Source organism: Nelumbo lutea, chromosome 1, assembly GCF_056320005.1.
Source record: "Nelumbo lutea isolate HS-2025 chromosome 1, American lotus-T2T, whole genome shotgun sequence".
Taxonomy (NCBI): Eukaryota; Viridiplantae; Streptophyta; class Magnoliopsida; order Proteales; family Nelumbonaceae; genus Nelumbo; species Nelumbo lutea.
Window position 1 is genome coordinate 73,259,261 of NC_142684.1, and position 13,686 is coordinate 73,272,946.

Here is a 13,686-nt window from a genome sequence, read left to right on the forward strand (position 1 = left end):
AGTCTTATTTCCCTACCTCATCAGGGGAGAGCTGTGATGAGAGGGGCAAAGGCAAGTTCTGTTTCGTATGTCCATTCCTGTCAATTCTACAAAATCCTCTTGTTTCATCCCCTTCTCGTACTTCTCCTCAGGGGAAGGTATCCTACTTGTCCTTCGTGTCCTTGTCATCCTTTTCTCGTGATCCTTATCGCCGGTGGGTCCAATATGTGCCACCAATAGTAGAGCAGCCAAAAACTGTGGTCCCTTACTCTCGCCACATATCATTTATGATCTTAATGTTCCTATTACACATCGTAAGGGTGTCATATCTTGCACTACCAAGCACCCTATTGCTCACTACACCTCTCTTGATTCTTTATCTTCTTCCTACTATGCATACATTTCTACTACGTCTAGTGTGTCTATACCTAAATCCATTGCAAAAGCCATAGAATCTCCTAAATGGATATATATGCAATGTTGGAAGAGGTCAATGCCCTACTAAGAACAACATGTGGGAACTAGTTGATCTTCCTAAAGGAAAACAAACCTATTGGGTGTAAGTGGGTCCTTATAGTAAAGCACAAAGTTGATGGATCCATTGAAAGATATAAAGCGAGACTGGTAGCAAAAGGTTTCACGTAGATGTATGGTGTTTAATTACATGGAGACATTTGCAGCCATTGCAAAGACGAACTTTATACAGGTTTTATTGTTCTTGGTAGCCAATTAGGGATGGCAACTTCATCAACTTGATGTGAGAATGTTTTCTTGAATGAAGGCTTAGAAGAAATGTACATAGTTAAAGCCTCCAAGTTTTTCATAAAAAATGAAGTGAAGGGAAAATTTGTCATCTCAAGAAGTCTCTATATGGGTTGAAACAATCATCAAGGGTGTGGTTTGGTCGATTCAACAAAGCAGTTCAATAGATGGGGTTCAAACAATGCCAATCAGATCATATGATGTTTGTGAAGAAGGAAGCTGGAAAATTGTTGTTCTCATTGTATATGTGGAAAATATCATCATCACAGATGAATGGGAGATAGAGATACAAAGGTTGAAACAGTTCCTGGCTTCTCAATTTGAGGTTAACGATCTAAGTCCTCTTAAATATTTTCTTCGGATTGAAGTTGCTAGGTTAAAAAAGGGCATCTTCATTTCCCAACAGAAATATATCCAAGATCTCTTAACAAGATACAGGTAAACTTGGGTGTAAACTAGTTAACACTGCAATTGAGCCTAATCATAGGTTGGGAGATTGTACAAGGGATTTTGTGGTAGATGTTAGATAGTTTCAAAGACTTGACGGGTGGTTGTTATACCTTACTATGACCCAATCTAAAATTACATATGTTGTTGGTGTTCTCAGTCAGCATATGCATGCTCCTAAAACATCTCATGTCTTAGAAGCTAAAAGAACATTTAAGTATTTAAAGAAACATCCAGTTATATGTGTATTTTTTGCTAATAATGGACACTTAAGGGTTGAAGCCTACACAAATGCAGATTGGGCAAGCTCTATAGATGATAGGTCATAGGAGGTCAACTTCTAGATATTGCATTTTTGTGAAAGGGAACCTAATAACTTGGAATAAGAAGCAATCAATGGTGGCCCGATCAAGTGCAAAGGCAGAGTACTGTGCAATGGTAAATGGGGTGACTAAGATGTTATGGGTAAAAAATATGCTTCTTGAGTTGGGGCTTCCTGTGATCAGCCCTAAGTAATTATATTGCAATAACAAAGCTACTATCAGTATTGTCAACAACCCTATTCTCCATGAAAACACGAAGTATATTGAAATTGACAAGCACTGCATCAACGAGAAGTTGGAGACCAGAGATATTTGTACTCCTTACATTACCTCCTTGAATCAGTAAGCATATATTCTTACAAAAGGAGTCCCCACCTCTCTTCATATGGATCTTTTTAACAAGTTGGGAATGATTGATATTTATGACCCAACTTGAGGGGGAGTTTTGTAGTGTAGTTTGCTGGTTTCTATCCTGTTTCTTATGTTTTTACTAGCACTGGGAGTATTTGTGTGTTTTTCCTTTGTACTATGGTCACCCCATTATAAATAGTAAGTGGGGCTGCTGCCCAAACACTTTTGACAGCTCCAAATTCTTGTCTCTCTTCTCTTCCTCTCTTGCTCTCTTCATCTCTTCTAAGGAATCTAACACTGAAAACAGTATCAACTTCTCACACAATTAACCAACAAGAAAAAAGAAAAAGTTTCCATGAGTTCAGGTGCTTGTGGCAGCTGCAACATGTTTATAAGAGCCATGTTAGAAGTCTTTTGTAGTAGACAGCAGGATATTCAAGTCTTTTCAAATAGCTCACTTAAGTAGGGCATTTTGGTTACCTTGATTTGCATTAGAGAACATATAAATACAAAATGGCTAGTAGGTGGACATTTTTTCTCTCTCCAGTGGTTGTTCCTTTCTTTCTTCCTCTATGTTCTCTCTTATTATGTTCAGTCTTCAAATTGATTTATGACATGAGCAGGATGGGCAATTGAGATTGAGGATTTTACCCATAGAATTAGAGCAGGATGGGCAAAACGGAAGGGGGAAACCAGAGTCTTATGTAATAGGCAAATACCACTTAGATTTGAAGGAAATTCTATAAAAATAGTTGTAAGGCCAGCTAGGCCGTATGGAGAGAAGTGTTGACCAGTCAATAAACATGGTGTCCAAAAAATGGGTAGCAGAAATGCATATGCAAGATGGATGGGTGAAAAAGTAAAGACTCTTGAGCTTCCTAGTCTTCATAGAATTCTGGAAATTCTGGATGGTGTTCTAGGACCCCTTAAACTCTGATGGTTAGATATGGACTCACTCTCCTTCAGGTTCCTTTACTTGTGCATCCTTCCTTTAAGGTCTTTACTCAGCCCTCCATTCCAATGCAGCCATTTACTGTAAAAGAAATTTGGTGCAGATCAATTCCACATAAAATCAAAGTTTTCCCTTGGGAAGTTTTCATAGGAAAGTTAACACTTGTGACTTGTGTCAAAAGAGGAGACCTTCCTATTGTTTATCTCCTCATTAGGGCATCCGATGGCAAAGCGAATGGGGAGATTTTCTATCACTTTCTAATCTCCTGTCCATTTGTTTCTTGTATTTGGATTTGGTTATTTTCTTTATTTAGGTGCAAGTAGAATCCTCCAGCCAGTTAGTAAAATCTTTTTGCTCCCACACTTGAATACACAAATTCAAAATCCAACAGCCCCATGTCGAAGTTTCGAGTATTTGAGAGGCACCTCTAAAACAGCACAACCCAAGGAAATGGCAGTCAATTTCCTAATCCCTCACCCCATATTCTAAAAAGTAAATAAATGCAATAAACAATAACATATCCATGAAATGCAAGCAGAACACAATCGCGTTGCCCCTCCCCCACCATATATCTCCTTAAAATTCCATGATCATCTGCTTGACTTACTAATCCAAAAGCTTTCCAATAGCCTGATATGACCCAGAAACTTCACACACAGTTCTCAGACTCACAGCAGAGTTCACACTCGAACATCAACAAAAGAAACTAGTATTCATTCAGCAGAAAACATTAACAGTTGGTCGGTTCTTCGAGAGACCGCCGGCTCTCCCAAACACTCACAATATTCTTCACTCAAAGAAAAGCATACCACTTCCATCCCCCAAAGCCCCTTCTTATACTCTACTGATAGCATAACTGACTCCCTCTATAAATGCCCAGCTGGCCTAGTTATAAATGCCCAAAAACTCTTCTTATTCATAACTGACATAGCTATAAATGCCCCAAGACTCCTTATTCCCTCATGCTATAATTGCCCTCATGTGATTAATTGTTCAATTATTTCCCCCCCTTAGCTGATTGTTGACCTTTCCTCTTCCTGGCATTAATTGGGGCCTATCATAGCCATTAAAGTTTAAATGCAATAAGCTAATCCTTTACTTGCATTCTTTTATACAAATAGGTCATTCCCCATTCCAACCATATTTTCCTTTATTCTATCAAATAGGCCACTATCATTTTTGTTTATTCTAAACTCTTCACAAAATAGATTGTTTGATGAGGCAAGCACCACCTTTGCATCACTGGTCCCATTATACTAGGAGGTCCAGTCACCACGATTGCCTTAAATACATTGTACAGAAATAAACAACCAATTAAGTACTTAGTGCAAGTGCACAAAAGTAACTGGAGTTATCTAACCACTAGAAACAAATGTGGCAACACAGATAAAAGAACAAGAGAAAATTAAAAAAAAAAAATGTGAAAAATCTTAGGTACAGAAAGGACATACTGAATATGTGCAGACAATGGGAGTGCAGCATAACCAACTATCACCTGCAAGTTCATTTGGCATAATGAGCATTTTGTCAGTTTTAAACTATCATACAGGATTAGAAGTTTAAATTGCATAAATTTTCATATGCATAAGGTCTGTCATCAACATTTGCAAATCAACAAAAATATGAATGTGCAAAAACATATAGAAAGCCCAGAACATATTCATGATGTAATCAAAATAACTGTGGCTTTCCAAGCTCAAATAGACAATGAAGCATGCTCCAGAATTCCATACTTGAAATGGACTTAGAAAATTTTTAACACAACAACTTACAGGTTTTGGAGCTTCAACTTTTGTTTGAAGATCAATATGAAAGAAAGTAAATAAAATATGATGTTGCAGTGCCAAAAGAGCAGGAAGACAGAGCTTAATTTCATCATGGTAACAGGCCACCCGAGCACCAACAGCTACTTGGGTATGAACCCACTTCTGAAGCGATAAACCTGGGCCTCTTGGATACATTGCCTAGTACAAAGAGTGTCAGCTAATGGCGTTAATAGATCTCTATTTAACTGTTTCTAAAATTTGACTAACAAACACGTACCTCAACAGGTTGCTTACGGATATCTGCATCATCTTTTCTCAATTCCACCCTTATAAATAAATTTCTTTTCCGACTCAAATTGACAGTCAATGGATACAAATAAAGACAATGAAGAAGCTCTGAAAATGGTTCACTTTTTGTCATAGTACGGAAGTCAAAAGCATGGAACTGTCAATGAACCAATATAGTTGATATTAACCAAAAAATTGAAACATAAGCCAATATGTGCAAGAATTCAAGAGAAATCATACCAAAGAATCAATAGACTTCTTGAATCATGATAAACTTGCAAAGTTATACATGGTGGAAAAAGTAGTAATTAAAAATTTTCTTGTATGAAGTTTCATTTGAATCAACAGACTTCTTGAATCAAGACAATTTTAAACAATTACACATGGTGGAACAAAGTAGTGATTTAAAATTTTTCCTGTTTGCAGTTTTATTTGAATTAGCAACCACTGAGCTTGAAAATGCCTTTCATCATAGTTAGCAAAGTAGACCCTCTTTACCAAAACTGTAGAACCAACATAACAATGAAACTTCATGTTCTAAGATCTTGCCACACTATTTTATTTACATGTTAGACCCATTACGATACAAATGATTTGTATTATTTAGTTTATAATCTTATTGTAATTAATAAAATAATGGTATGTAAACTAAAAGAATAGGCTAAACCCCTTTTGTTAGGGTAACGTTAGTTATACAACCCAACTTGTAATTTTGCATGCATGGTTATATGGCTACCCCCCAGTACAACAGTTCCCTGTTCACCCCCTGTTTCACAATTGAATCAACCTATTGCTAATTTACAATACATTACAATTAACCACCATAAAGGAAAAAAGCATGCATATCTTGTTTTAAAGTCTAAAGAAAGTCTGGTGTGCTGATTATTTATGCATTTAAACCACTCTTAAATAACATCACTTCTTTCTGTTTTTGTAGATTTATTCCTTTCTCTTTATTACAAACTTTAGGTATTATTGGGAAACACAATCATGGTTGTTTCCACATATTCTCCAACAAAACACTCCCATCAGAGGTCAGCAAAACCTTATTCTAACTATATGTGGGTCGGGACTACATTAATCCTGTTTATACACTCCACGTGACTCTACCAAGGACCAAAACATTGTTCACCTTTCTTGGGTGGACAATCTCCACACTGGGAAGCAAAAGCAGAACCAATGTGGCAACTGCTCTATCTTGCAATGCTTGTGAACCTCTGATGCTAGTTGCTTGGGGGAACCTCAGTCTAGGTCATTTCCTAGGAGTAATTTTTCACCTCCCTTTCCCAGGAAGCAGAGCAGAGCCAAGGTGGTAATTGCTATTGTGATGTCTGTGAACCACTGGTTCTGGTTGTTTACCCTTTTTATCAGTAGCAAAGTATTCATTGATAATGAAAGAAATATATGTTCAAAGTGCATCATAAGATGGTAGATATAGACACAGCTAACCACCATTACAAAAATTGTTGCTTACAAGTCCCCCCCCCCCGAGAGACTAAGCCCGACAACAAGTGCTGTTTTTTGCTAACCCATCTGCTAGACTGTTGGCAGATCTAGGTATCCACATGATGCTAGTCCACAGTTCATTAATTATATCCCTGGCCATGCATCTGTACCCCCAAGTACCCACCTAATTTGTTCCCAACCATTCCATTACAACACAACCCATGAGTAAATCCAATAACTTTCAAGACCCATGAGGACAGCACTGCTTGGTTAAAGCCCTAACCCCAAATAGGACCTGAATATATAGCTGTTATATTTCCACAATATCCAATTAATTATGCCTCCACTCCTGAGATCCCTAGGTTTCCAAGATTGCACCCATCAAAATTCAGCTTGAAATATGGGGAAGGTGGAGGGCTCCATTCAGCAGTAATCTGTGATCTAGCCGAAGAGGATTCAGCAACTATTTTCCAATTTATAGTTGTTTACCCTTTTGAGAGGCATGAAATTGTATAGGTTGTATACATGGAGTAGGTGAGCTTGGAGTTCTGTTTTTCCTCTTTTTATCTTCTTCTATGCTTTTTTTTTTACCACAGCATCCTTTTTATGAACCCCCTAGGCAATCAGAGAGAGAGAGAGAGAGAGAGAGAGAAGATAAATTATACCAAGCCCATTGAAAGAATATGAATGTTGAATGTGAGCTTAATACTTACATCATCAGCACTGAAATCAGGATTATTTCCAGTAACAACACTGGAACCATTTCTGCGCAATTCTTTACCCTCAAGGACATTCCATCTAGAATTGCCATTCCGAGCACCTTCAGAACCATTACTGAGGCATTTAGAGAACGCAGAATCAGCAAAACGGTCGCCAGCATCAATGGAATCGTTGGTCATGCTGCCACATTCTGAAATATTGTCCAGATCAAAATGGCCAGATTGTAGCTTTTCAATTTCCAACCTCAGAACACCTTTCACTGGCTTATGAACCTTCCGTTTAGGATCCTATCAAAGAAAATTTTTAGGGTGTTAAAGAACAACATAAGATATTAGATACCATTAGTTTTGGACTCTAGAACAAATAAGCAGAACAGAATTTTAAATTGAGCGAATTTCTTAAGGGATTATTTCAATTTCACTGAGTTCATAGTGCACTAAAAATACAAATCCCAGCCATGAGGCAATTCAATTCTCTATTCTACTTTTGAGAATAAAAAAACAAGTTAAACAGTTTCAGGATTTCCAAATGCCAAATATTTAAAAAAAAAAAAAAAAAATTGTGCAAACTACATGATTCAAGAAGAGTTGGCTGGTTTTTTGGAGGGGAATTCGTCAAGTAGATAACTTGGAGGAGTTGGCTGGGGTGTTGGCTTGTCAGGTGAATTATCTCCTAGTGAAATACCTAGGGCTTCCCCTTGGGGCAAAATGTACCTCCTCTTCTATTTGTGACCCAATAATTGAGCAGATGGAAGAGAAATTACCTTCCTGGATGGCAAAATATCTCTCTTCAGAGGGTAGAGTGACTCTTATCAAGAGTACTCTTTCAAACGTTCCTACTTATTTTCTCTCTTTATTTCCTTTCCCTTCTAAAGTAGCCAAGAAGTTAGAGACCTTGCAGAGAAGCTTCCTTTGGAGAAGCTGGGAAGAAGAAAGAAAAAACCCATCTTGTTAATTGGGATCAAGTCTGCTTGCCAGTGGAGGAAGGTGGCTTGGGAATAAGGAAAATAAAGGTATTTAATACTGCTCTTCTGAGCAAATGGCTATGGAGATTTGGGTCTGAGAAATTCTTGGTGGAGGATTCTAATAGCCACTAAATATGGTGTCGATTGGGGTAACTGGATCTCCTTGGACCCTCTACCCAGCTGGGGTTGCTCTCTCTGTGGAAAGGAATCATGAAGTCACTCACTGTTTTATTTTATCAAGAAGTCACTCCCTGTTTTCTCTGAGGGTTTGGGTTTCAAGATTGGCAGAGGTGATAGGCTGAGATTCGAGAAGCATCCATGGTGCTTGGATAGCCCTTTAGAGGTTTTCCCCCTCCTCTTTCAGTGTTCTCTATTAACCAAGATGCCTCAGTAGCTGACTCCTATGATATGACTGAGAGTTTCTTGTCCTGGAGCCCTCAGCTTAGATGAAACCTTTTTGACTGGAAATTGGATGAGATGTTGGGGTTGCTGCAGCTCTTACAAAGGCAAGCTATTTCTACAAACCTTGAGGATGAGTAGAGATGGAAGTGGAGTGGAAATGGCTGTTATTCAGTTAAACCCTTGGCATCTAACCTTAGCAAGGCAAACATTATTGGCTTCCCTAGCAAACAGGTCTGGAACCCAATGACTCCTTCTAAGTCAATTTTTTTGGTCTGGGTTTTGGTGCTGAATAAACACCTTTCTAAAGCCAATCTAGGTAGGCAAGGGATGCAGCTCCAAGATCTGAAGTGTGGTCTATGTGGGCTCCTTCCTGAGACTACTGATCACCTAAGCAATCATTGTTCTATCTCTGCTAAGGTTTGGGAGCATTTCCTCAAGGCTACTGGCATTTGCTGGGTCATGCCGGGTTCTGTCAAAGATTTAATATGTTGCTGGAAGCTGCCTGGTTTGAAGAAGAAAGGGAAGCTGATTTGGAAAACCATTCCTACAGCTGCTCTTGTGTCAATCTAGTCTGAAAGATGAGCTAGTCCAGAATGCTGGGAACAAATTGATCTCTTGGATATTTGTAATCAATGAGTTTAAGTTCCACAATATGTTCCAGTTGATTAACTCTCATTCTTTGTGGAATTTGTAAGCTGGTTTTTTTTCATCGTTAATCCTCATTCCTCTGTCTGCCGGGAAGTTGCTGTACTATTCTCCTCTTTCATCAATAAAATCTTTACATTACCTTTCAAAAAAAAAAATTAAGGGGTGAGGTGTTGATGCAAATATGCAATGGAAAAATGTGTGATTCACAATCTTCACCATTAAATTACTGAAGAAATGTCCATCACCCATGTCATTACCACCAGAAAGAAAACAGGACTGACTACAGAAAAGAAAGCATAAGCTGTGCCCTGAATGCAAAATAATTTGAAGAAAGATATGGAAAAGGGGGAAAACAGAAAACAGAAGAGGAAAGGACAATGTCAGCTGGAAGACTCTTTCCTCAGTAGCTTTAACTTCTATGTTATATAGACAATCAAGTTCAACTCAACAAAGCCTTGTCCCAACTATATGAGGTCGGCTACATTAATCCTGTTCCACCATTCTTCTCTGCTCAGTGCCATATCCATGTCTTGATGTATGAATTAAAAAACTAGATGGTTATCGTAAGCCACCACAGAAACCTAAAAAGGAATATAAAACCAAAAGATCGAGCCATATTTGATTCAATTTGGGAGAACACAGACATTAAAAACAATAAAAAAAGAAAACAATAGCCACACCTGAAGTGAGTCCTCAGTATAGCATTCTTTAACCTTATTTAGGTTTGAAATTTCGACAACAACACAGCTTTCACTTGAATATTGGGTTGGTTTCCCATCTAACATAATTCTTGTAACAGGTTCAGCACTCTCTTGGGAACTTGACACAGACATACTAGCGGCAAGGGGGCTGCTAGGAGAGGTAGCACCACCAGAAGATGCAGCAATGTGGTTATCAAACAGTGGAACCAAAGCCCAAGCAAAAGACTCTCTGTAAGGCATGATTCGGGACCACACTTGAAGCTTCTGCCTTTCTCTCTCAGTTAAATGGACCTGTTAAGGTAGAGAAATTGCAGTAATTAGAAATTATAAAGGTATCCAATAGCAGGATCATAGAAGTAAATTTGATACATGCCAATAGCAACTGAAAAGGATCCGAATTTGCATGTTATAAAAGTAAATAATTAGTTTAACAAGACAAAAGTTGCATATCTCGTCATCTCATTGTATTTTTTCACTTAAATGCAACATTAAGATTTTATTTTTTTAAAGAAATACAAAGTCATATAAAACATATAAGCAAAAAATAAAAAAAAAAATATATTGCAATCAGAAAATTAAAAAAAAAAAGGATTTTGCCAAACAAAAGTTAATAAGTCCATTCCCAGATGCAAGTCATATTCTAAACAAGATATCATGGAGTTATGGGTGACCCATTACACCACTCTTAATCTCACGACCCAGATTCCACCAGCTCATCATCGTAGCATTCAAGTATCTTGTTATCCATCTCATATCAGGATCAAAGGTCTGGTGAGTTTGAAGATTAGGGAGGCCAGGAAAGCAATGGTTTTGCTGGAAGGCCTTGGAATGATTTAATGGTTGCAGGACTTCGTTACGTGAGCAAGCTCAAAAGGAAAGCAAGAAAACTACAAGGAGTTTCACTTGGAAGCAAGAAAGAGGTATGTGCTGGAATGCAAAAAGAATGCCAAATGTTCCTACATGGCATTACAGGAACACTTTGATAAAAGAAGGAAGCAGCTAGTTTGCTTCCCTGAAGGAAAAAAGGGTCAAGGATGGAAGGAAATTGCTGAGAGATTGTGTGCTTCGACTGAAATCCAAACAAGCAGAGTTAATGACAAAAGCTAGAGAGCTGGAGAGAAAATCTAGATTAGAAGATATCTCTGAGCAGAGTTTGGTAATTGTGGGAAAGGGAAGAAGAAACTGTAAGTTAGTAGCCTCAGCTGGAAAGGAGGAGTGGGGAAGGAAGTATGTGGTTGAAACACCAAGCCCACCAAAAGACTGAAGAAGAATAGCACAAGTGATTCTGAGTGGAGAAGAATAGCACAAGTGATTCTGAGAGAGTTAAGACTGAAGAACTCGATTGTTATCACACCCTATGACAGATGCAAGGCAGTGCTTGATTTGGGTGATAGTGAAGTAGAAATCATGGCAAAAAAAATTTCAGTCAGAGGCAGGTTCCTTCACTGTTTCAAAGTGGTGCCCTCTTTCAAATACAAAAATTATTGATATTGAAGATAATGTAACTGTCTGGTTGCTTGGCCTTCCATTCAACCTTTGGAAGCTAGATATGTTGCAGTCCATAGATTCCATATGTGAGGCCAAGTTAGATGTTGTTTTTGTCTATGATCTTCACTCAGCTGCGATAAAGCTTGGTGGAGTAAAACCTTGTGACATTCCAAGAAGGATAGATTTACTGGTGGATGGACTTCAATGCCCGGTTTGTCTGGTGACCTCCATTGAAGCTCAGTTGTTAAAGGAAGGTCGCAGGGTAGAAGATGAGGAGACAGAGCAGGTCTGCTTGAGAGGACTGCAATACAGAGATTTTAGCATAAAATTGGCGAAGTCAAAAGTGGAAAACAAAAAAGAAAAGAAGCAAGTTGATGATTTTAGCACCTGGGGAAACAATGTTGGGCGGAGAAGATAGACATGTGGCAGTTGCTATGCCCAGGTGGTGGCAGGAGAAATTAATGTAAGGCATACGCAGGAAGTTCAAAAGATAACAAAAATGGAGCAAGGATTGAGAGAAAATCAGGGTTTGGACCGGACAATGGGTTTGAGTCAGGTGGATCATCTGAACCGGGGTCAATCACATGACTCTTTAAGCAATCATGTCGCGGGGGAGGAACATTTAAAAGGTGACACAATTGAAACAAATGGGCCAGTCAACAGATTCAGTGGGCCTCATACTCTAAAAGAGGCTGGCCCAGTTCTTAACAAGACACGCGCTACTTTAAAAGGGCACGTGACCAAGCCTGCTGGGGCGACAATGGACGCTATGTTTGGTCCATCATCATCCCCTTCGAACACCCTTCAACTCTCTGCAACAGGAAACAGCAGTTCGGCAGCGATTTCATCTTGTTTTTGGGTCCCAAGCAAAGGAAAACAAGCCATTTCCCCAGAACGACACAATCCAAAATACCAGAAGCCTCCTTCGCATGCTCAATCGAAGTCTTCTGAGGTTTCAAAAGCAGCAGGTTGTAGTGAAATTGAATTCATTAGAGTGGAGTTCTCGTCGGAGGAAGAGAACTGTTTAGACTCCGACACCAAGGATACAGTTAGTCTTGGAAGCGTAGATCAGTAGATGTAAATGGCCTTTCCTGAGGATGAAGGTTTCAGCACCGAACAATTGTTTCTAGAAGATAAAAGCTCGAGCTCAATAGAAGGTATCCAAATAAAGCCCTCTCAGTACCCAGTTTCACCCAAGGAAGCGAAGTTCAATGAGTTCATTAAATGTTGCGAGTTAAAGGAACTTCCTTTGTTACAAGCTCACTTTACATGGTCTACTTACCAGGAAACCCCAACTTGTTCAAAGCTAGACAGATTTCTTTTTAATGAAAATTGGGAAAGTCGATTGGAGGGATTTGGTAGCTAGAGCTTTACCCAGAGTTACTTCTGATCATTGCCCCATTGAGTTAGGACAGGAACCTTTTATGCTCGGTCCTCGATCCTTCAGATTTGAAAACATGTAGCTAACACACCCTGACTTCATGAAGAAGATTGAAGAATGGTGGAGGGAAGATATAAGTGGGGTGAGGTGGAAAGGGGAGAGATTCCACAAAAAAACTAAGAAGTTTGAGATCAAAATTAAAGGATTGCAATAAAGACCACTTTGGGAGATTAGAGGAATCAAAATCATCTTTGCTAACCCAGATAGAGGAGTTAGATGGGAAGGAGTCCCAAAGAACCATGAACATGCAAAGTGAGAATAGAAGTTGAAGGGGGATCTAGAAGAGGTACTGCTAAGGAAAGAAATTTCCTAGAGGCAAAAATCTAGATGCAAATGAATTAAGGAAGGTGATGGAAACACTAAATTCTTCCATCAGATGTCCAATGGGAGGAGGAAAAACTTGGTGACTAAGCTTGAAGTGGATGAAGTGACTTATGAGTCTCAAGAGAAGATAGCCAATTGTTTTGTTGCCCACTTCAAATCTATTCAAAAGAGGCCTCTAGGTAATAGGGTGGAGTTGGAAGGTGTTATTTGGCGCAGACTTTCTAAGGAAAATAAAGGATAGTTGGAAATAGACCTGTTCATGGGCCGGGCCGAGCCGGGCTCAGGCCGAGCTTTTAGTGTTTATTAACAGAAAATAATAGGCCCGAGCCCGAGCCCGAAGTCTGACCAAATAAAAGAAAATCAAAATTTTCCCTATTTAAATAGACATTATCTATTTTAATTCAGATGTTTTTCCCCTATTTAAATGAACAATGGGCCTACAAGTGAATCAACAACCTTCTCAAATCAAAAAATTTATTCAAATGGACATCACATAAGGTTTTTACTTAGGTTTAACTAAAGGTCGGGCTTGGGCCGGGCTATTTTGGCAAAGCTCGAGCCCGGCTCGAATTTTATGCGGGTCGGGCTTTTTGGCCCGAGGTTAAGCCCACGGGCCAAAAAGCCTGTTCAAGCCCGTCCGGGACAGATGGCTTTACCATGGCTTTCTTTCAAGATTGTTGGAAT

General features: G+C 39.0%; 1 protein-coding gene across 1 annotated transcript in view; it reads right to left on the reverse strand.

Moving 5' to 3' along the window:
• Positions 1-13,686, reverse strand: part of SPK1 (guanyl-nucleotide exchange factor) — a 70,426-nt gene that overhangs the window by 42,414 nt on the left and 14,326 nt on the right. Inside the window, exons 10-14 of the mRNA XM_088964465.1 lie at positions 9,729-10,040; positions 7,028-7,321; positions 4,858-5,025; positions 4,587-4,778; positions 4,266-4,309 (exon numbers count right to left, since the gene is read on the reverse strand). Of these exons, the coding sequence (XP_088820591.1) occupies positions 4,266-4,309; positions 4,587-4,778; positions 4,858-5,025; positions 7,028-7,321; positions 9,729-10,040 (1,010 nt within the window). The remainder of the gene's footprint in view (positions 1-4,265; positions 4,310-4,586; positions 4,779-4,857; positions 5,026-7,027; positions 7,322-9,728; positions 10,041-13,686) is intronic.